Source organism: Engystomops pustulosus, chromosome 7, assembly GCF_040894005.1.
Source record: "Engystomops pustulosus chromosome 7, aEngPut4.maternal, whole genome shotgun sequence".
Lineage (NCBI taxonomy): Eukaryota > Metazoa > Chordata > Amphibia > Anura > Leptodactylidae > Engystomops > Engystomops pustulosus.
The window spans coordinates 75,701,212-75,723,466 of NC_092417.1; the positions used below are offsets into that span (position 1 = coordinate 75,701,212).

The 22,255-nt window shown below is 41.8% G+C and overlaps 1 protein-coding gene across 3 annotated transcripts in view; it reads left to right on the forward strand.

Annotated features, from left to right (window-relative positions):
* Positions 1 to 22,255, forward strand: part of POMT2 (protein O-mannosyltransferase 2) — a 57,329-nt gene that overhangs the window by 1,115 nt on the left and 33,959 nt on the right. For all 3 annotated transcript variants that reach the window (XR_011848912.1, XM_072116786.1, XM_072116785.1), the window contains exons 2-14: positions 2,592 to 2,676; positions 4,104 to 4,208; positions 4,292 to 4,400; positions 5,888 to 5,996; positions 6,071 to 6,230; positions 14,623 to 14,729; positions 15,144 to 15,226; positions 15,337 to 15,446; positions 15,519 to 15,585; positions 15,809 to 15,869; positions 17,708 to 17,786; positions 17,858 to 18,003; positions 20,530 to 20,621. Coding sequence is in view for 2 of the 3 variants with exons in the window: in XM_072116786.1 (XP_071972887.1) it covers positions 2,592 to 2,676; positions 4,104 to 4,208; positions 4,292 to 4,400; positions 5,888 to 5,996; positions 6,071 to 6,230; positions 14,623 to 14,729; positions 15,144 to 15,226; positions 15,337 to 15,446; positions 15,519 to 15,585; positions 15,809 to 15,869; positions 17,708 to 17,786; positions 17,858 to 18,003; positions 20,530 to 20,621 (1,313 nt within the window). In the remaining variant the exon portion in view is untranslated. The remainder of the gene's footprint in view (positions 1 to 2,591; positions 2,677 to 4,103; positions 4,209 to 4,291; positions 4,401 to 5,887; positions 5,997 to 6,070; positions 6,231 to 14,622; positions 14,730 to 15,143; positions 15,227 to 15,336; positions 15,447 to 15,518; positions 15,586 to 15,808; positions 15,870 to 17,707; positions 17,787 to 17,857; positions 18,004 to 20,529; positions 20,622 to 22,255) is intronic.

A 22,255-nucleotide genomic window follows, 5' to 3' on the forward strand; every position in this document is an offset into this window, starting at 1 on the left:
GTATAGGTTTAATGTTTTTATACATTTACACAAATTAAAATTTGTAATTTTGCCATCTTCTGGCGCTAATAACTTTTTCATACTTCAGCGAACTGAGCTGTGGGTGGTCTCATTTTTTGTGACTTGATAATGTTTTTAATTCTGCCATGATGAGGACTGTGGCCTTAGGCCTTTAAATCACGTTTTATTGAATATATATATATATATATATATATATATATATATATATATATATATATATATATACATACAGAGGTCGCACTAACATTTTTCCCGAAGGGTAATAATACTCCTCTTACTATTTTTGAGGAGTATTTTTAGCCGATGAGGAGTATGAAAATTTCGGTAATACATATACATATCTCATAGCCGTTTATGATGTTAATACACGCTATTTATACCAAAAAAATCATCTGTCTGCTCACTGCACACACTCGCCCAGCACGGCACGCACTGGCACGGCACGCACTGGCACGGCACGCACTCGCGCACTGGCACGGCACGCACTCGCGCACTGGCACGGCGGGCACTCGCGCACTGGCACGGCGGGCACTCGCGCACTGGCACGGCGGGCACTCGGGCACTGGCGCGCACTCGGGCACTGGCACGGCGCGCACTCACATAGAGTGCAGTGTACCCCGGCCGCGGATCACACTCACTCGGGATCACATAACTGCTGGCCGCTGCTGCGGGTAGAGAGAATTGGAGCAGGACAAGGAGCAGCAGCATCGCGGCTCACATGTCTCCCCCGGGGCCGGCGTTCACAGATTCCAGAGATCGCTGCATCCTGCTGAGTGGTCCCGCGCACGATGCGATCACGCTACTGCCATTCCCCTCCTATGCATTGCGCGCCGGGCCGCTCAGCTTGAGCGCTACACTGAATAATTGCCAAGCGTATCTTTACTCATGGCAATTATTTTGGGGGGTAATGGCGCCTCATCACGCGTCTATGACGCGTGGTGAGCCGGTAATGCGACCTCTGTGTGTGTATATATGTGTGTATGTATGTATATATATACATATATACATATATATATATATATATATATATTTCAAAATGGCAAAAAAGTGGCATTTTTGACTTTGGGTGATATTTTCAGTTATGGGGTTAAAACGCCAAGAATAATTGTTATTATATTTTGATAGATCTGACATTTTGGGACTGGCAAAAACTAACATATTTATGATTTTTACTTTTCATTTATATATCAGTTCTAGGAAAGGGGGGGTTGAAGTTTTTTTTTTTTTTTTTTAAAGCTGTAAGTAATAGCCAAAAGCAGATAATCAGATACCATTAATTAAACAACAAGGAGTAGTTGCCTGATCAGAAGCCTAAGTGCGTTGTCACACGGAACGTTTATTGCTGCGTTTGCAAACGCAGACCAAACGCACCCATCGGGGCGGGCCCCCAGCCTGATTGCATCAGCGTTTCTATGGAAACGCCTGCGTTCGGGACCAAACAGCCGCCGGTAAGCATGCATTTTCAGTCCGTTTTTTAAAACTCATGCATTTTGGACCGTTCTCCATGCGTTTGGCTGTTTATCTCAATAGATAAACAGGTTCCTAGCAGCCAAACACATGGTAACGGTAAAAACTGATGCATTTTAAAAACAGACTGAAAACGCATGCTTAAAAATGGACCAAAAACGCCACATGTTGCTTCACCATAAACCCACCAGAACTGTAAAGAAAGAAAAAAAAGGAAAATTGTAACCTTCCCCCAACTCCATTTGGCCATTCTGTGAGGAATGTACTGAAAATTATGGTGACCACCCCTATCCGGAAGGGAAATGGAACCTTCCAAACACAAGTGTGAACTGAGCCCGACACGTCCCTTCCCTCAGACTTATCCATCACAAAAATGGCTCCACACTCTTGCCAGTCACAAAAGTCTGTGGCCTTGGGATGAACTTTAATGCAGCCCTATTCTTTAAGCCCCACATCCAGGTCTTTGCTGCATTCTGCTGACCCACTTCAAACAGTTCCCACATACAATCCTTCCTCAAAGAGCTTACAAAATTGTCAACGCAGATGTCATTTCCCACTTGCAGTACTCAAACATTCTTCTCTGTCGTCTCCAGATAACTTCTCCATCACCCCTAAAATCCATCCTTAACTCTGCTTCCTGGCAAATCCACCTCTCTACTTGGTTTAGCACAACAAATTCAGTTTAAAATACTCACTATGTCTATTGATTATCTGTCCCTTCAATATATCTGTGACCTAATCCCCGGATACCGCATGACATGTAATCTCTCAAAAGATCCTCTGCTTGGCTGTCCTATTGTACACTGTTCTCACAAAAATCTCCAAGACCTCACCTGGTCACCCCTTTTTGGTTGAACTCTCTACAAAAATGCATCAAACTGTCCCCCACCTTCCAAACCTTCAAAAGTATCCTAAAAACCCACCCTCTTAGTTTTGAATACAACTCACAGTAACCCTTCCCATATAGATTGTGAACCCTCAAAACATAGACTTAACCAGCACAAGTGGAAGTCCCTACCCTTATTTGTAAAAGTTAAATTGTCACGTATCATGGAGAGGGGAGCAATCTCTGGCATAACAGATCACCTTCTCTTCTCTTACAGCTGGGATGAGACTCACTTTGGAAAGATGGGGAGTTATTACATAAATAGAACTTTTTTCTTTGATGTACATCCTCCTCTGGGTAAGGTAAGAAGATCTCTTTAATTGGATCCCCCTTACACACACAGGCTGCAGGTAATGTGGCCACCAGGACCAGGAGTGTCACATCATTATACAGGCTGTCAGTCATGTGTATAGGAGTATCTCATACACACACAGGCTGCAGGGGGTGCCAGCACCAGGAGTGTCACATCAGTATACAGGCTGTCAGTCGTGTGTATAGGAGTATCTCATACACACACTGCAGGGGGCACCAGCACCAGGAAGCACATAGAGGAGCCAGCACCAGGAGTGTCACATCATTATACAGGTTGTCAGTCAAGCACTGGGGTGTTGCTGTGCCTCCCACTCATGAATAAGCTGGACAGCTGAATATGAAAATGGCTTATTGGACCCATCTCAGGTTATTTGCATACAGCTTTAGGACCTGATTGTTTAAAAGGGTTATCTGAAAGTAGCAATAAATTAGGGTTGGACTTTTTTTTAAAAACAATAAATAAATGTGTACTCACACCCTCCGTTGCTCCTTATGTTCTGTGCTGTGGTCTGTCTGATCCGCACACCTGTTTCTTTACAGGGGCAAGGAAGCTGCACTTGGGGAGTGGCCGGTCACCTCTGCCGGCCAGAAAGTCCCCGAACGCAGATTCCGTGCCCCTGTTAACAAACAGGGTCATGGATCAGAAGGACCACCGCGCAGAACATCAGGAGTGACGGAGGAGGCGAGTACATGTTTGTTTTTTTTTTTTAGAAAAGCCCATCCTAGCCCATCTTGACTTTATCGCTACTCTCGGATAACTCTTAAGTTTACAGACATGTAGAGGGACAGTGCTTTCTAATGGCAGTTTATGAAAATGTATTAGTTTTGGGGGTGTAATTTGCCTGACAGGTTCTCTTTAATCATTGCTGTCACCAACTGTCTATCACTCCAGTATTACAACTATTATCACTAACCTGTATCCACTATCTTCTGTCACTGACCATTGACGTTCTCCTGTAAGAAAACACTGCTTTTACCGCCCAGCGACTGTCCCCTGTATCAATTCTAGATCTCTGCTTGATGTCCTATAGAAAACTTCTCTGTTAAATTCCAGTGGATATAAATCTCTTATCATAGAGTGTAATCAGCACTCTGTGATATAACTGTTCATGCCCCTGCATTTCCATCACAAGACCGTGGACAGATTTCTATTCACTGGAATTAAACAGAGAAGTTTTCTATAGCAGGACAGCAAGCAGAGATCTAGAAAACCATGAACTTTTCTCTGCACAAACTATGCCAAGTATTTGCTGAAAGTGGACAACCCCTTTTAAGCATTGCTGGCAATGACTGTCTATAGGACCCTTGTCATATATAAATGCTATCTTGGACGGTTCAACACTTCCTGTGCTATATAATTGGCAATCCTTTATCCTCAACACAATGTAACATGTAGCTTTTCGATTTGTCTCCTTAGATGTTGATTGGTTTTGCTGGTCATCTTACTGGTTATAATGGGTCCTTCTCCTTTCTGAAGCCCGGACAGAGCTATGGCAGCCATTCATATATGGGCATGAGAGGGGTAAGCCATGTTGTTGTTATTCAGGAAACTTTTATAATGGCTCCCACTTTTGTAATGGTATTTCTCATACCTGTCCTCTGCAGCTCTGTGCTTTCCTCGGGGCCTGGCTTCCTCCATTCACGTTCCTTATTATGCTTCATCTGTCACAGTCTGTGGCAGTTGCGCTACTTGCCTCTCTGCTGGTTCTACTAGGTAAGAAATCTCTGGTTTCCATTCTGACAGCTGTTTTGATCTTTTCTTACTAGTATTTGTGGCCACTCTGCTTACCTAGGCTATGTGTGCAAAGTTATACATGCTAAAGTTTGTTTAATGCAAAAATGTAAGATGCTTAAAGGAAACCTACCCCCACGGATCTACCTACTAAGGTACATCTGGTGGTAGGTGCATCTAATGTATGAATGGATAGCCCTGTTAGGAATAATCCTTCAGTCCCTTGTGTATTTTTTATTCTTTAAAGGGGTATTCCGGGAATATGAACGTCTGACACAAAAACCCATGATGATATAAATAAATGAATACAACAATACTCAATGTCATTAGTCACAAAACGGAGCTAAAATTGTTTGATTTTATGATTCACAACATTTTATGTCCTCTCTAAAGTAGGTGGAGTTATCACCAAGATGGCCGCCACTGGAAAATACAAGTCCCATGATGCGTTAGTTCTCAGTAACTCCTCCTACCTCTCAGGCTCTGCTCCCGGTGATGATATAACAGACTTTCTTGTTCTGTTACCATAGTAATGATGTGTAACTGCCATCACCACAACACTGACCATACTGGATGCACTGCAACCAACCGACTACAGCCAAACATAGTTGTGATCACATGACCTGCCCAGGCAGGTGCAGGACATGTGATGGGGACATGTGACCAGCGGCCATCTTCTGTTCTGCCACGGACCGCGCGGAGAAAATTAACGGACTGATTAAAGGGCCAGTAGCATTTTAATTCTTCATTACAGTCTATGTCACCAGCATTTTCTGCTAAGGGGAGCAAAATTTTAAATAACAACTAATTACACATTAGCTTATATTTTGAGTATGCATTTGCATTTGAATTATGCTGATTCCTGGAACACCCCTTTAATTGTGTTAATATGTAAATCTACCAAAGAGGCTACTGGGGCATGGAGTAGCCAGAGCTGAGGCTTCACGGCGCAGCTACTCCATGCCCCAGTGGCCTGTTTAATCCTCAGATATCTTCAGCGCGAAGCTACTGCTCAGAACTGTGGCTTTGTGGACGAGTGCATGCAGCTCCTCGTAGCTGTGCGCTGAAGATGCCTGGGTAGGAGGATCAAACAGACTACTGGGGTGTGGAGTAGCTGCACCGTGAAGCCTCAGATCCGTCTATTCCATGCCCCAGTAGCCTCTTTGGTAAATTTACATATTAACACAATTAAAGATTAAAAAATATACAGGGGACTGAAGGATTAGTCCTAAAAGGGCTATCCTTTCATATATTAGATGCACCTACTACCGGATCTACCTTAATAGGTAGATGCGAGGTGGTTGGTTTCCTTTAACCTAAATAAAATTCCTTTAATTATATTTAAGAATCGCGAATTAATGTTTATACTCCCATAAAATTTGGTTTACAATAGAGCATGCACCTTTTTTGTTTTACCTTTGCTTTGGTTTTGAGTAGATTACATATAAAACCTGAGCATGCTCTCCCAGACACAGGCTTTATCACTCTATCACAGTACATCCTGCTGGATCCCATCCTGATGTTCTTCATTTTGGGTGCAGTGTTAGGCATGGTCATGTTCCAGTCGTGTTCCAGCAGGTAAGTGGTCAGACAGAAGCCTGATTGTTATCTGTGTCCAGCCCCTTAGCCACATTTTTTTTTTTAACCCACAGGCCTTTCAGCACCCCCTGGTGGCTGTGGCTGGCTCTCACTGGAGTGAATCTGGCTGGAGCCATAGGAGTGAAGTTTGTTGGTCTCTTTGTGATCATCTTGGTGGGTGTGAACACTGCCCTGGACCTGTGGAAGCTTCTGGGAGATCTTAGTCTCACGTTGGTAAGTTAAAGAGACACTGGCGATTGTTGTTCTCCTTTCATTATATCCTTAGTCCCAAGTATATAGAGTCAGTAGCTATTACATTATTTAGTAATTGATTTCTCTCTGATCTAGCACTCAGGTCATATGTTCTCATTTTGAAATTATATAAATGACGTAACTAATAATAAATACATCACACCACAGTTGAACATAAAAATCACAAAGCATTTATTTCATAAGTTAAAATACAAATGTCAGTACCAACATCATCTAAAACGCACCCTTGTAGTGGTGGTCATAAATGTGCAAAACAGTGGTCACATTGGGATTTATACGATGTTCACAAAGCGCACAGAACACATATATAATATACACATGCTAACAGTTTATCATACATCGCTATTTTCTGTTATGGGGTTCAACACCAAGTACATAAAGAACAAAAAAAAGAGGATGTGTACAAGTAATCAAGTAATTTTATTGAGCAACAAAAAATAGAATATTAAAAACAATTAAAAACACAAATCGTTATAAAAATACCCACTGTGCATGGACAAGTGTACATGATAGAAAAAGCCAATATAAAATGTGTGCTCCATGTACAAAAGCAAGGTAACAGGTATAAAAATTGAAATTGTGTGAGGGGAAAGACCTTGTAAGTGTATAAATGGTAAGTATTATATAGGGATAAATGCCAAACAGTACATTAGAGGTGACCCCACACAATTTCAGTAACACACTTATGGGTGGAAACAACACATAGGCAATAAAACTTTGCTATAAAGCTTAGTACATAAAAGATGTTACCAGTGATCATCCAGCACAGCGAAAACCGCCCCACGCGTATCGCCTAACTTGTAGGCTTCATCAGGAGTATCCAACAGAGTAAATGTGCTCACCTTAAATGCGTGCGGCGGCCATGACCAATCAAGAAACAGCTGTGTATGTCATGTGATGAGCCAGAAGTGAAATCTGAAATGGGGAGGTGTATCCGGCCCACAGCATACCAGGTAATGGTTATGCAGGAAGTTATACGTGTCACCTAGCAGTGAGTGCCGCGTCTCATGATGACGTGTTGATAAAGCTTGCGTTCCAAATGACACTAAGTGGCGCCGACTAATGGCGCAAGAAAGTGGAAGGTGCTAATAGTGTAATTGAAATAGAATAAAATAGAGAATAACAATCAATCATATGTGCTTTCAAAAATTAAAAAAATTATATATATTTAAAAAAAAAATCCCTTAAAATTTTTTTTTTTTCTTTGGCAATATTCTTGTGCAAATTAGCAAAACAATACAAGTATGGTCGGCGTCATTGATGTTGGCACAGCAAATGCAACCACATAAATTATGGCGACTAAACCATATATATAGTGAAAAAGTACTAAGGTGCTGAAAAGACAGGTAAGTATCCTGTATATATATGAATAATATCATGGAACCTCATTGTCCACTGGTGAGTCACTGGGCTAAACAGGAAATATATACTAATAATTAACAGAATAATCGGCGGCATGATCTAATTGAGTAAAATAATAAAATTAGTGCATAAAATATGCATCCAGAGGAGAATGCAATTATGAAGTGTCAGGGTCACCCCCAACAGACATGGAATGTCACGCGAATAAACATGTAAAGTGCAAAGGTGCATGGAGTGAATGACGCTGCTCCAATAAAAACACATTATACAAAGTGGGGAACCAAAGTTCCCCACGCTCATGTATAAATGGTGGACTTACAAAAGGACAAAAGAAACTTCATGCCGGTGGATAGGGTATGTATATAAAGGGTATAGGTTTTGAGGTCCACGGAGCCACATCAAGGCTGACACCGCACGCAAAAGAAGGCGAGTAGAAAGGTAATGTATATTATGAATATAATAAGTGTGCTGCTGATATAGCATGCAAAGGTTCTTCTCATTGTATTGGTCATAGAACACAAAAAATAATGAAACTTCAATTTTTAAAAAGTTATAGTTGATCCTTTCAAGCATAATAACTCACAGTATGGTTTGCAAAACTGCTGAGGAGACAGCAGTGGAGGAAGCTTTGTGGACTTGGAGATACAATTAGGAACGTACATGAAAAATACATAAAGATGTGTATATAGAGCATCTTGGGAATCAAGGCAGAAGACAAACATTCAACCTTCAAGAGGGTAGATCAGCCAATATGGATTCAGAAGAGATCAGTATAAAACTCTGGAAACCGATGGGGTTCAACACCAAGAATAACATATTTTGATAGAGTAAGTCATATGTAACAATAGGAGTTGGGGCCCTGCTTGCAAGAGATTACTGTCTATGAGGAAGAAGGTGGTGAGACAAGAGGTATAAGAGCTTGTATAATGATCCAGCTATTTTTATAAGGGAATGATTGGCCTGCCTAAATAAATGGGTCTTAAGAGCACGTTTGAAGCTTTGGATGTCTGATGGACTGGGGTAGGGCATTTAAGAAACTTGGTTCAGCTTGGGAGAATTCCCGGAAGAGCATAATCCAAGATCACTGGTGGATTGAAGAGCATGGGAATAGCGATAGAGTGAGATGAGGGAGAGTAGGTAGGGAGGTGCAGCATTATGAACAGCACTGTGGACGAGGGTGATTAATTTAAACTGTATTCGGAAGGAGATGGTGACATTTCTTGGTCTGTGATTAATTTCACAATTTGTTAAAATATTACCTGTTTCCAGCCAGGAGAAATAGACAAATGATTAACCATCTGTAGCTCGTATGATTAGGTAAATCATCGCACAGCTTGCATACACTGGATTTTTTTTACTGTAAGTAAAAGACTGAGACTCAGACTTGCATGTTGCATTGATAACCAAATGCAACATCCCCCACTGGGTCCAAGCCTCATTTGGTGGCTGGAGGAAACCAGGAGCAGCATTTGAGTTTTTCAACACCTGATTAACCCTTGCATTGCCAGGGGTGTTGCAAATATAAGAAACAGCAATGTCCAACTATTGCTGCCAGCAGCAATATTCGTGTGTAGAAGCTAAGCCAAGCACAATAAATTCCAATTATCTCACCATAGTATTTCCTTACGAGATCTAATGATCAGAGGGCTGTCTATAAAGGGTTAAAAGGTAAGAGTTGTGCCTTAATCTTGATGTCCATTTTGCTCCCAAACCCTTTAGAATTTCAGTGGCAGTGGAAGCTTAATGCTTCCCTCCTGGAGGACCCCTTGATACTAGAAGATATCAAACAATCGCTCTCTGCCCATTTTGATAGGACTGTAGCTGAGAATATTGATCTCTTCATAGCATGGGAGGGACACAAATTCAATATTCGCAGCATTCTCATATCACGTGGTAGCCGCTGCAAAAAGGAGAGAGCTTAAGCTGTCACCACCCTTCTAGATCAGATCAAAACATTAGAACTCTCACACAAGAGAGCACCCACCTCTGACGTTAGAACCTCCCTAATTTCAGCCAGAGAAGCTTTACGCACTCTTCTCATTGACAAGGCCAATGGCACTCTAGCTAAATGCAGGAGACACTTTTATGAGTACATCAATAAGTGTGGTAGAACTCTAGCTAGAGCGTTGCGAGACCAGAGAGCACATACATATATCCCTAAAATCACACCTCCGCAAGGAGAAACTTTACACATCTCAGTCAAGACAATAGTCTCTAAAAGCAGCTGCTATATCAGACACTCTATAACCTGGAACGATCATCTTCCCCTCATGCTCGGGCAGAACAGACGCTTGATACAAGATTACATAGCGGAGTCGGGACTACCCACACTGACAGATGAGGAAGCAGAGGCGCCGGAAGCCCCTATAACGGGGATTGAATTTAAAAACGTACTCTAAGCAACACAAACTGGGAAAGTCCTGGGACCGGACGGATTTTCTTTGTCTTGCTACAAAACGTTTGCAAATTCACTTGAACCTCACTGAACGAAGGCCTTCAATGCCATAGCTGCCGGCTCTTCGCTACCAAGGGAGGCTTTACAAGCCACCATCACAGTCATCGCTAAACCAGGGAAACTAGCAACTCGGTGTACTACTTACAGGCCAATTTCATTACTGAATCAAGATCTCAAGCTATTACTGAAGGTTCTGGCGATGTGCTTAGCTCCTTTACTGAGAGGGGCCGTTCACTCGGACCAGACGGGATTTATACTTGGGAGAGAGGCCAGAGACTACACCACTAAGGCAATTAACCTGGTTCACAAGGCGTGACTGGAGAAATTGCCTCTTATGCTTCTCTCCACAGACACTGAGAAAGCTTTCGACAGAGTCAGCTGGTCATTGATGTCTGAGACGCTCATGCATTTTGGACTACATAACCATATGTTGACGTGGGTGCTGTCTCTGTGCTCCTCCCCTCGACCTCGGTTCGTGTGAATAGCTTACTGTCAAATTTGACATTCAAAATGGCACGCGACAAGGTTCCCCACTCCCCCCTGTTAATTTTCCTGCCGTCTCTAGAACCTTTCCTCCTAAGATTCGGTGCCAACCAAGACGTCTCTGGTATTTCATCTCAAGGCTCCTCTTATAAAATAGCGGCATATGCTGACAATTTGGTTTTTTTTTTTTTTTTTTTCTCCAACCAGCAGATTTCCTTGCCTAACCTCATGCAGAAATTGCGTCTCTTTTCGTCACTATCCAATTTCCGGGTCAATTGGTCGAAGTCGGAAGCGTTGAACATATCTCTGCCTGTATCTCTTAAAGCGACGGTCCAAGCATCTTTTAGATTTAAATGGGCTGTAGACAGTATTAAATATCTTGGAATACACCTCCCAGCAGACTTATCTAAATTATATGTATTGAAATTTCCCCCGGTTCTTCAAAAACATTCAGTGAGACTGTGCCAAGTGGTCCAAGGGAATTTTCTTGTGGTTCGGGAAATGCACCATTTTTAAAATGAGCATCCTACCCCGTTTGCTATATCTATTTCAAGCAATTCCCATTTACCTACCCACGGCTTTTTTCCACTCACGGAATGCTCTACAACATGGCTTTGTATGGGTGGGTAAACCGGCTAGAATTAGCCGCAATACCTTGTTCAGGCCTAAAAGTTCAGGAGGGATGGGTCTTCCTAATATCAGGACTTGCTACAACGCAACACATATGGCCAGAGTCCTGGATTGGGGCTGCAACCAGAATGAGAAGTCTTGGGTCCACCTTAAGCAATCCTTCACGCAAATACCATTGCAGATTCCCCCTCTAAAACAACACCTTTAACCCCTCCATGTTCTGCGGCAGATATATGAAGGGTGTATGAAGAGGGCTCACAGGCTCAGCCCTCTTCATACAGAGGTGGGCTTTGCTGCATATTGCAGCAAAGACCCATCGTATCACCCGCGGTCGGTGTTGACCTCTTCGTCAGACCCGAGGCGGCATAGTTTCAGGAGATTTGTTACAATGAGCCAGTGGCTCATTCTAATGAATCACTTGCAAAAACTCCATATACTGCAATACAGTAGTATTGCAGTATATGGGAGGAACATTCTGAATATCTAGAGTTAATGTACCCTAGCGGGTCTAAGAAATTGTGAAAAAAAAAAAAAGAAAGTTTAAAAAATGTAAAAAAAAATTTTAATAAAATATTAAAAATTCAAATCCCCCCCCCTTTCCCTAGAACTGATATAAAATATAATAAACAGTAAAAATCACAAACACATTAGGTATTGCCGCATTCCAAAATGCTCGATCTATCAAAATATAAAAATGGTTCTAACCGATGGTGACCTCCGAAATGGGAAATGGCGCCCAAATGTCCGAAAAGCGACTTTTACACCTTTTTACATGACAAAAATGTAAGGAAAAGTGATCAAAATGTTGCACAGTCCACAAAATGGTGGCAATGGAAACTTCAACTCATTTTGCAAAAAAATTACATATCACACAGCTCCGTGCATCAAAGTATGAAAAAGTTATTAGCATCAGAAGATGGCAAATTTATGAAAATTTATTAAAAGGCAGTGTGACAGGACCAGGGGAACAGTGTTAAATGGTGTGTAGGTTTCCCCTAGGTTTCTGTCCTACACTATCTAGGGAGCCAAAACCTGGTCTGGAAGACCTGGCTGCTGCAGTTTGGAGTGTAGGGCTTGGTCCCTATTCTGCTCAGCCAATCCAGGTGATTGGGGCTAATCATTAGCAGCTCTGAGATTTTGCTTTAAAAAGTCAAAAGCTGCACAAGCGCTCGCTCTCTCTGCTCCTGGGAAACCTTATATGTGAGTTGCCAATTGCTGTATGCTGTGGTTGGGAAGCTGTACAGTAGGTACAGTTTCTTGGTAGTGAGGAAACTACTGTATTGTATAGTTAGTGGCCAGATGGCCTAGGATTTTATTTCTGTATTGTTTTTGTTTTGCCATTTTTCCTGCTTGAAAGAAGTTAATAAAACTGGTTGCGGCCAGTTGCACCCAACTTGTCTGGAGCGGACTGTGACTGTGATGTGCCAAAAAGTGCTTGTCTATCCCAGGAGACGGCGATCCCAGAGCTAATCCTGTTAACAGCAATAAAACCTATATAAATTTGGTATCACCGAGATCATACCAAACCAAAGAATAAAGTAGAGGTGTGCAGAGTGATGGAACACTTCATTAAAGACTCAAATTGGATGACGAACCAGGACTCTCGATGTGGAGAGTCGGTCAGCAGAGACATTACTTGGCCTTATTTTCCCACTGTCGAAGAGACAAATACACCATAGGGAAAACCACCTTCGGATGCTTATGTGGTAATGTAAACGGCCTAAGACATACCTTGTCCCTAACGTACTCATTCTTGCTGTCAATCCCAACTGATCCGGGTCCCATTTACCTAAGCCAATGGCCAGAGAACCTAAATATATCACTGACCCCTGAACAAAAAGAGAATTTTAGAATTTTGCCACAGTGCGACGATCAGTTCACGCTATCAGGAAGCCTGCTACAAATTGTTAGCAAGGTGGTACAGGGTTCCAACCAGATTACATGCCATCTTTCTGCAAGTGCCGCACACGTGCTGGAGAGGCGGAAGGTACTTTTTTGCACACCTTCTGGTCCTGCAGCGTACTCGCGCCATTTTGGCAATAGCTGGGGAGAGTAATTTCTCTACAATGTGGATTCTCATTCAATCTGGAACCTTCCCTCCTCCTCTTCCATCACTGCGACATGTCCACGCGAAGATATAAGAGAGCTCTGGTGCGTTTCCTAATCATCGTTTTCCCACCCCGTCTTGCCCCCTTCTCAACATCCTTCTACTTTCTTTCCCCTAACTATGTGTCTCTGCTCCTCCGAACTTGGAGCTTCTTGATTCTTTCTTTATGGTTTTACCATGAGTGCTGATGCGCCTTATCGGAGCCTCCGGACCTGCTGTTCGAGTTTTTGTATACATTTAAATACAGACAGACACACTGGCTAGGCGGCAATGTAGATTTATTTACTCACTTAGATCACATAGAAATCAAAGACAGTGGTTTTGCTTATACGTTATTATGTTGTAACACTCAAGTAATGTAAGATGTCTTGTAACCACTTGCTTTCCTCTACCTTGACCTACTGTTTGTCATTAATAAACAAAATTATATAAAAAAAAAAAGTTGTCCTTAGTGAGGGTTTGCCAATAAGGCTGCCGTATAGGCGTGTAGACTTAAAGCCATAGATGCTCCACTAGGGAATTCTAAGAAGTATGCAAATATGTTTTAAAGGTGTTAAATGGAAACTATGCCTCCTTTTGCTACCTTGAAAGACCTAAAAGAAGTCTAATAGTGGGATTAAGCCAAACCAGTATCTATTCCAGAAGGAACAGACTCCCAACTGCACACATCGCTGTTTCAACCTGGTTGGGTCTCCTAAGTACAGTGTAGGGAACTGGTTTGGCTGTGTGAGAGGCTATTGACTACAGTAAGGAGGTAGAGTTCTCCTTATGGAGAGTGTGCCAATTATGGGTAAAAAATATTAAACTTTCTCCGCTGGTCCAGTGGTCAGTGTGATTCTGGGAGACAAAGCAGATTTATACACTCTGCCAAAAGCAAGAAAGACTAGGGATTAATTAATTAAGGGGACAAAGGAATAATTTTCCTTAATAAAATATATATGCCACATTTACTATTATCATCTGCGCTACCCCTTTTTTATATAAAAATGCTTGAAAGGTTTAGTTTTGGTTAATGATGAGTATACACAGTAATGTGTTGCTCAAACTTTACAAATTATTTGTCACCAGCCAAACATCTAATATGTGTAGGGTCTTACTGACTCTTAATAGCACAAGAGATTAGGCTCATACATTTGGATTTGAAAGGTCTAATTTTCCTGTATGCAGCCGAGGGTTTTTCTCAAACTGATCATAGATGTCTGTAGGAAAGTTATAAACTACAGTTGTTGACTGCTCTCAATATTGTATGGGCAGCTTCTAATGTGGTGTCATTGATTCAAGCTTTGTGTTTATGTCCTTTGTCCATTTCCTTACAGGATATTATTCTTCATCACTTGGCTGCCCGCGTCGTCTGCCTCATTTTGTTGCCACTCGCCCTCTATTCCCTCATATTCTTTGTGCATTTTACTGTTCTCAATAAAAGGTAAGAATTTGGGATGTTGAAGCTGGCCATGTATGAAGTCATTTGTACCAGCAGAGGGCCGCACTTTACTTTACTTGGAGATTACTGTAGCGTGTAGAGGCACTCATAAATACAACCAAAAACTGCATTAATATCCATAAATATCTACCACACCACTCACTATTTTGCAATGTACCCAGCTCCCCACCCCCCTCCCCTTCCCCAATCATTTACGGTTTTATCCTTATTTCATTTTACTATCAAATACAACATATTATTACTAACTAGACTGTTTCCTCTATAGTGTGGTGTACAGAAGAGGTCTACTTTCAAGTAACATTTACTAATAAATTGCTCCAGTAGATGAGAAGAACCTATTAAAAGGGGGTTGTGGTTAGAAATGTAAAACTGTAATTTGCTCATGTCTCCCTGTAGTGGACCGGGTGATGGTTTCTTCAGTTCAGCCTTCCAGTCTCGACTTATTGGAAATAATCTTCACAATGCCTCCATGCCAGAGCGTAAGTATTAATGCAGTAGCTGAACCATGGGTACTGGGATTTTTTAGATCTGCTTTATGTATTGTTGTGGGAATTTGTCTACAGTGATTTGAATAGCAACACTTCTCTAGACCTAGCTTACGGATCGGTGGTAACCCTGAAAAATGTGCGCACAGCTACTGGATACCTACACTCACACTGGCATCTGTACCCAGAAGGGGTGGGGGCACGGCAGCAACAGGTTAGTACCAATGTCTACTTGCCTTTCAGGCCCTGTCCACTCACCAATAATAATGTTATTTAATTTCATTAGGTCACCACGTATTCACACAAAGATCATAATAACCTATGGATTGTGAAAAAGCACGACACAGAGCACGGTAATTGGGGCATGAGTTCATGTGATTAAGTTCACTTTAGCAGACAGAATGATTTACATGGGGTTTTGTTGATGGCCAAGGTGAGCAGAGAATCATAACCTGCTGGCTGTACAATTCCATGAAGTATACAATACTTTTCATTTAAAGGAGAAGCTGTTTTATGCTGTGGTATAAACAGTGTTACTACTTTTCTGGAAACTTGTCTGTTTTTCTATTTTTCTAGACTCTGAAGACCTACTGGAGTTTGTGCATCACGGAGACATAATCCAGCTAGTGCATAAAGCGTGAGTCTAGCTAAGCAGTTTAGAGATCACCTTACAGGTTTGGTGGTGAAAAAGTTAAAATCCTATTGTATAAATAGGACTTGGTTCATAGAAAAATGTTCACTTCCTGTCCTATGTATAATAGCTAGCCCAGAAGGAAGCACCCGCTAAGCAGAACAAAAGATCTGTTGAGAGTTCTTCGTCAGACCACCCAGCTATTAAGCGGCCTGCACCATGAAGATGTACTGTGTCACCTTGTGCCCTCAGTTCTAATAGTCGATGAGACATTACAGAATATAATGGGAAACCTGGTACCTACAAAATCCCCTAATAATAATAATAATAATATTATTTATATATAATATGTGCCATCAAATTCAGCAGTGCTTTACTAATCATACGGGACATGTACAAATATAATATTACATTACAGAGTACAAACCGTCATATGGAACAATAGGAGTGAGGGCCCTGCTCGCAAGAGTTTACCTAAGACCTAGAAATGATATCCATAACTGTTGTACATCTTATGGTAGGTACCACACTTTGGTCAGTACACAGACCATACTGAATGGAACATTCCAGCTCTGCTAAAAAGTCGTCTGCTCCTGTGGATATTTCAGCATAAACTCCCTGTGTTCTACTGCATATGATGCTTTATTATAATATTAGTACTCTCAAGGGTTAAATGTACAGAATAGCATGGTAACCGGATAATTTTAGTGATCCTCCACTGTGCCCCTGCTATGTTAGTTGTCCATGTTTATTGCCTGGGCCGCCATCCTCGTGGGATTAAAGAGAGATGCTGTGTTTATATGTCATGTTTATACAGGGAGATCGGGGGGGGGATCAAGCTGCCGCTTGCTCTTCACATAAACAGCACCCGGGAACAGTCTTGTAAATCCAGTCCTACGTCTAGTTTCTGGGGTCTTTGTTTCCTGTCAGTTAATGACCTCTGGAGATGGAAAAACTCTCTCCCTGCTGGAGGTCTACAGCTGGTGACTCTGTTTTATGGCTCTTGTCAAAATATTAAAGTGTCTGTGAAGATCTGGACCTGGCTTTGCCTTGTGATTCTGGGCCCTTCCATATTGATGTTCAGTCTCATTTGTTGTTATTGGGTGGTTGAGCCATAGTAATTTATGAAGCTGCTTCTGGCAGAAATCTGACATCCCAAGCTATGTTATTAGGACCCAATTTCATTTTAGACTGTTCCATAGGATTTTTTTGAACCCATATTAGAAATTTTCAGACCTTTTCAATTATTCACTATACTAGTGACTTTTTTTTTTTTTTTTTTTTACAATCCTCTTGCTCTGGCAGTTCACACAGGAATCAGCAAAAATAATAAAGTGTACTTGTTCCCATCTTCAGCATCCCGCTGGTCTTTGATTTCTTGTTGGGCCAGTAGTGATGGGAGTAATGGACACGGCTGCATTATCTCCCATAGATTGCTGGGGCCACTGATTGACTTTCACTTTTGAAAGGGAGGTTTTGCTCATACTTTTCTGTAAAAGATAACTGTGATAAGTTCTTTGGAGTACTTATTATCACCTCAATATTTATCATGCTACTACTGCCGCCTTAAATTCACCTAAATAAAATAATCCATATCATACTAAATAAGCTTTCATTATTCACAAAAATCACAGAAAAGATTGTGAGCAAAGAAGATCAAGCTTTACTTGAATCATATATGGCTATGGCTATGGCTATGTCTACTTTGGAACATTAACCGTTTATGATTTTTACATGTTGTTCTTTTAGTGTACTATTTTCTGCAGGTCCCCATTTTTGTTTGATATTAGTGCCTCCTGGGCCTCTTTGCTGTTTTTATTTATTATTTCTACATGTTTTCTCAGCACTGGCCGTAATCTCCATAGTCATCAGCGGGAGGCACCACTCACCAAAAAACATTTGCAGGTGACCGCTTATGGCATGGTAAGGATACAAATGTTTCTCAATGCTCATTACATGTAGGCTTTCCCATAAAACTCCTTTTTTGTTAACAGAATGGAACAGGGGACAGCAATGACTACTGGAGAATTGAGGTGAAAGGAGGCAAAGCTAAAGTGAAAGTTCTTCGCAGTCAGATCCGCCTGCTGCACCTGTCAACAGGGTGCGTTCTTGGCTCTTCTGGGAAGACTCTTCCTAAGTGGTGAGATACAGCAGAGCACAATATCCCTTTAACGGAATTCAAATCACTGGTTCAGGCAGTGAGCAAGCAGGGCATGCTGGGAGATGTCAGCTGAAGAGTACCATTTTGCTTGGATTCACTTTAGACTGTAGGTTTTGTTTTTTGTTTTTTTTTTCCTTTAGTGCCTCTTTAGGCAGTTATCTCCCCTGGGTTAACCAATCTGAACGCAGAACAACTGAATTAACCAAAAACAGCAAACAGCTATTTGTCAGGAAAAAAACTGTGTGCAACTGCCCTTGGTACATTCCTTTCTTTTTTGAGAGTATATGATTCCTTAATTGGAGTTTAGGTTTGTCTATATATCATTTCTTCAGCACGTGGGTGGGGTCTGGAAGGCATTGATTTTTTTTCATCATTAAAAGAGGTCCTACTGCAGCTTGATCAGGTCATCTCATCCTATGGATTAAAGGAAAGACCAAGCCCGAATGTCAGAACCCTCTGAATTAAGCTATGTTCGCACGTTCCATCTAGATTGTGTTTGCATATACAATCAGGCTGAGCCCGATCATATATGAATCTGTAATGAGCACCCAGTGTTTTAAATTATTTACATGCAAAACACTGGACACTTGTTACCGATTGCATGAGTTTCGATTGAAACACATATACGATTGGGCCTAGACCCTCCCCCATTCTATCTGGATTGCATTTTGAAGCGAAATCCAGAAAAAACATGCAAACGCAGCTTTAGATCTGTTTTCAGGGTTAGGTCAAATGCGGCTTAAGTTTTACGTTTAACTGCACCCAGCATCTGTAACTAGCGCCTAGTGTTCTACCAATGTGTTGCCAAGCGGCTGAACACCATCCAGATCATGGTTCTAGCATGACCCAACGTGGTGGCACCAGAAAATCTACATTGAAGTGGGATGTAAATTCATTGTATAAAGTCAAGGAGGAGATTTTTAAACCCTGATGTCAAACTCGCTCAGAAAGCCCCCTTCACTCTGATCGATGGTCCTGCATCCAGACATCACTAACCAGATCTCCTGAAGTCCGCTGCATGATGTCAATGAGAGGCGGTGGCATTCAGAACTCCCCCACCTTGACTGTAGTGCAAAACTCTCCTCCTCCTTGACTTTACATCTCACTTCAATGTTGATTTCAACTTGAAAGAGACAAAAACTAGAAAGTGTTAGGTAGCTTGACAATCTTCTGTTACTAGTTTATTAGGCCAATTGCCGATGACAGTAAATACCAAAAAAAAAGAAAACCCAATACTAGGTAAACCGCTCCTATTACCAATCAAAAACTTCAAATACCAACAGAGGTTTATAGGACCTAAAGTACTCCTGATCAATAAATCATACTCATTACTACTCACTTCAATGAAATCAATTGCTGATGACAGGTTCCCTTTAAATGGAAGACACTGGGTGATGGTTTCCAATTTCAGGCATTTCAATGGAAACACATAAGTGATTGGGCCGAGCCCCTCCCTAGGTGTTGATATTGTAAACACAATACAAATGTCACATGTGACTGCAGCCACAGGCTTCTGTACTTGAAAACCACGTCCAGGCCAGCTTCTGATTAATGACTGCCTGTCAGGCTGCATTCACTTCATTTAATGGGAAAGTTGGGTCGTCTTTTAATTCAGCTTGTGTTTAGCTGTGACCAGAGTACTGAACGGTCAATCCAGTCAGCTGCTGGAGGCTGCGTACATGTCACCATTATACGTCCACAAAGTCTTTTCAAAGTTTGCTGTTTAATTTAAGTTTTTTGAGTCTCAGTCATGCATTCACAAATTCAGTTTTTCAGATGCAGTTTTTAATGTCAAGGTGCAAAAAAGGAGTGTACTGCCTTTCAGTTATAATTTCTCACTCATTATGATTCAAACCTGATCGCACCCGCAAACTTGTCCATGACCTTTGCTGTTACTATTCTGTTTGTCTGACTTCTGCTACGTTTACTTGACAATCTTTTGCCTCTCAAATTTGTACTTTTCAACCATTTAGGTTTTGACCTTATTTTGCCTGACTTTGCTTGTCTGTCTTCTCTGTTGTTTTGTCCCTCTGTCTTGTCATCTTTCCTGTGCACCCATTCAGTGTAGGGATTGTCAACCCAAAGTCCCTTACCACCAAGATTTTGAGGTTTGCTCGGTAGGTGATGGGTTGTGGGTTAGGATCAAGGACTGCACCACAGCCTCTACCTTGACAACAAAATGGTGTTTTCCAGTAAAGTATAACTCAATTAATCCTGAGATTCTGTTTTCTTCCTGCACTTCTTCCTCTGGACAACTAAATGGGGTATAGCGATCAGGGCAGCCCAGATATTTAACAATGATAATAAGGTTTATATAGCACCATCTAATTCTGCAGAGCTTTACAAGGCATTAAGGACATATATTCAAATATAACATTATATTACAGAGTACAAGCGCTCATGTAGAACAATAGGAGTGAGGCCCCTATTTTTTACTTTTATTGATCATTTTGCTTGGAATGGGACAAGCGGTGTGTGGCTAACCATTTTATTTAATCTCCTTAGGGGCTGGGAGCAGGGTGAAGTGACATGCAGCCCATATTTGCGTGAGAGCCCCAGTACCTTATGGAACGTGGAGGACCATGAGAATAGCAGACGTAAGTGTGTTTGAGCATCTTATTTGTGTTTTTGCTTGCAATTGGTAATAATAATAATCTTTATTTATATAGCACCATCAAATTCCGTAGCGCTTTACAAATCATAGGGGACATATACAACTATATTACATTACAAAGAACAAACAGTCATATGGAACAATAGGAGTGAGGGCCCTGCTCACAAGAGCTTACAGACTATGAGGATGAGGGGGTGACACAAGAGGTTGTATAATGGTCCAGCCATTCTTTATAAGGGAACAATATAAAATAATTTAATAAATTATTTCATAAACAACGATGTTGCTGCTTGAACCAGCCATCAGCCGCCATCTTATTTACAGGGTCCTAGGTGAAAAAGACTGCAGAGAAGCCTGGAGCTTGGTATATATCAGCTGTTTGCCAGATAACAGATGGGAGATAGGATGAATTAGTAAAGGGAGGGTTGACATTTTAAGCAGTTAGTGAGTGTGATAGGCTTGCCTAAAGAGATGGGTTTTAAGAGCACGTTTGAAGCTTTGGAGGGTGGGTATTAGTCTCAGAGTCTGGGGAAGGGCATTCCAGAGAATTGGTGCAACTCGGGAGAAGTCCTGGATACGTGCATGGGAGGTTCGAATTACGGTAGAGATTAATCTAATGTCACTGGCAGATCGAAGAGCACGGGAAGGGCGATAGACTGAGATGAGAGAAGAGAGATAGGGAGGTGCAGCATTATTCAGAGCTTTGTGTATTAGGGTTATTATTTTAAAGTGAATACGGAAGGAGACAGGTAGCCAGTGCAGTGATTGGCACAAACTGGAGGCATCCGTGTAGCGTTTGGCCTGAAAGACGAGCCTGGCTGCTGCATTAAGAATAGATTGAAGAGGAGAGAGTTTTGAGAGTGGAAGACCGATTAGTAGGGAGTTACAGTAGTCTAGTCGAGAGTGAATAAGTGCAACAATTAGCATTTTAGAAGTTTCAAATGTCAGAAACGGACGGATTCTGGAGATGTTTCTGAGATGCATATAGCAAGAGATTGAATATATGGTAAAAAGGAGAGGTCAGAGTCCAGCACAACCCCCAAGACAGCGGGCATGCTGCCTCGGTGCTATAGTGATCCCACAGACCGAGATGGAGAGGTCAGGGTTGGTTTGGTTGGTAGATGGTGGAAAGACAAGAAGTTCAGTCTTAGAAAGATTAAGTTTCAAGAAGAGAGAAGACATGATGTTAGAGACAGCAGAGAGACAGTCACTAGTGTTCTGGAGTAAGGCAGGGGTGATGTTACGTGCAGAAGTATATAGCTGGGTGTCATCAGCATAAAGATGATACTGGAAACCAAATCTGCTGATGGTTTGTCCAATGGGGGCAGTATAGAGGGAGAAGAGAAGAGGACCTAGGACTGATCCCTGAGGAACCCCGACACTGAGAGGATGATGAGAAGAGAAAGATCCAGAAAAGGAGACACTGAAAGTGCGGTCAGAGAGATAGGAAGAAAACCAAGAGAGTGCAGTGTCCTTTAGACCAATGGAGTGAAGCATCCTAAGGAGGAGCTGGTGGTCCACAGTATCGAACGCTGCCGATAGATCCAGGAGAATGAGGAGAGAATAGTCACCTTTGGATTTTGCAGTGAGGAGATCATTGGAGACTTTAGAAAGAGC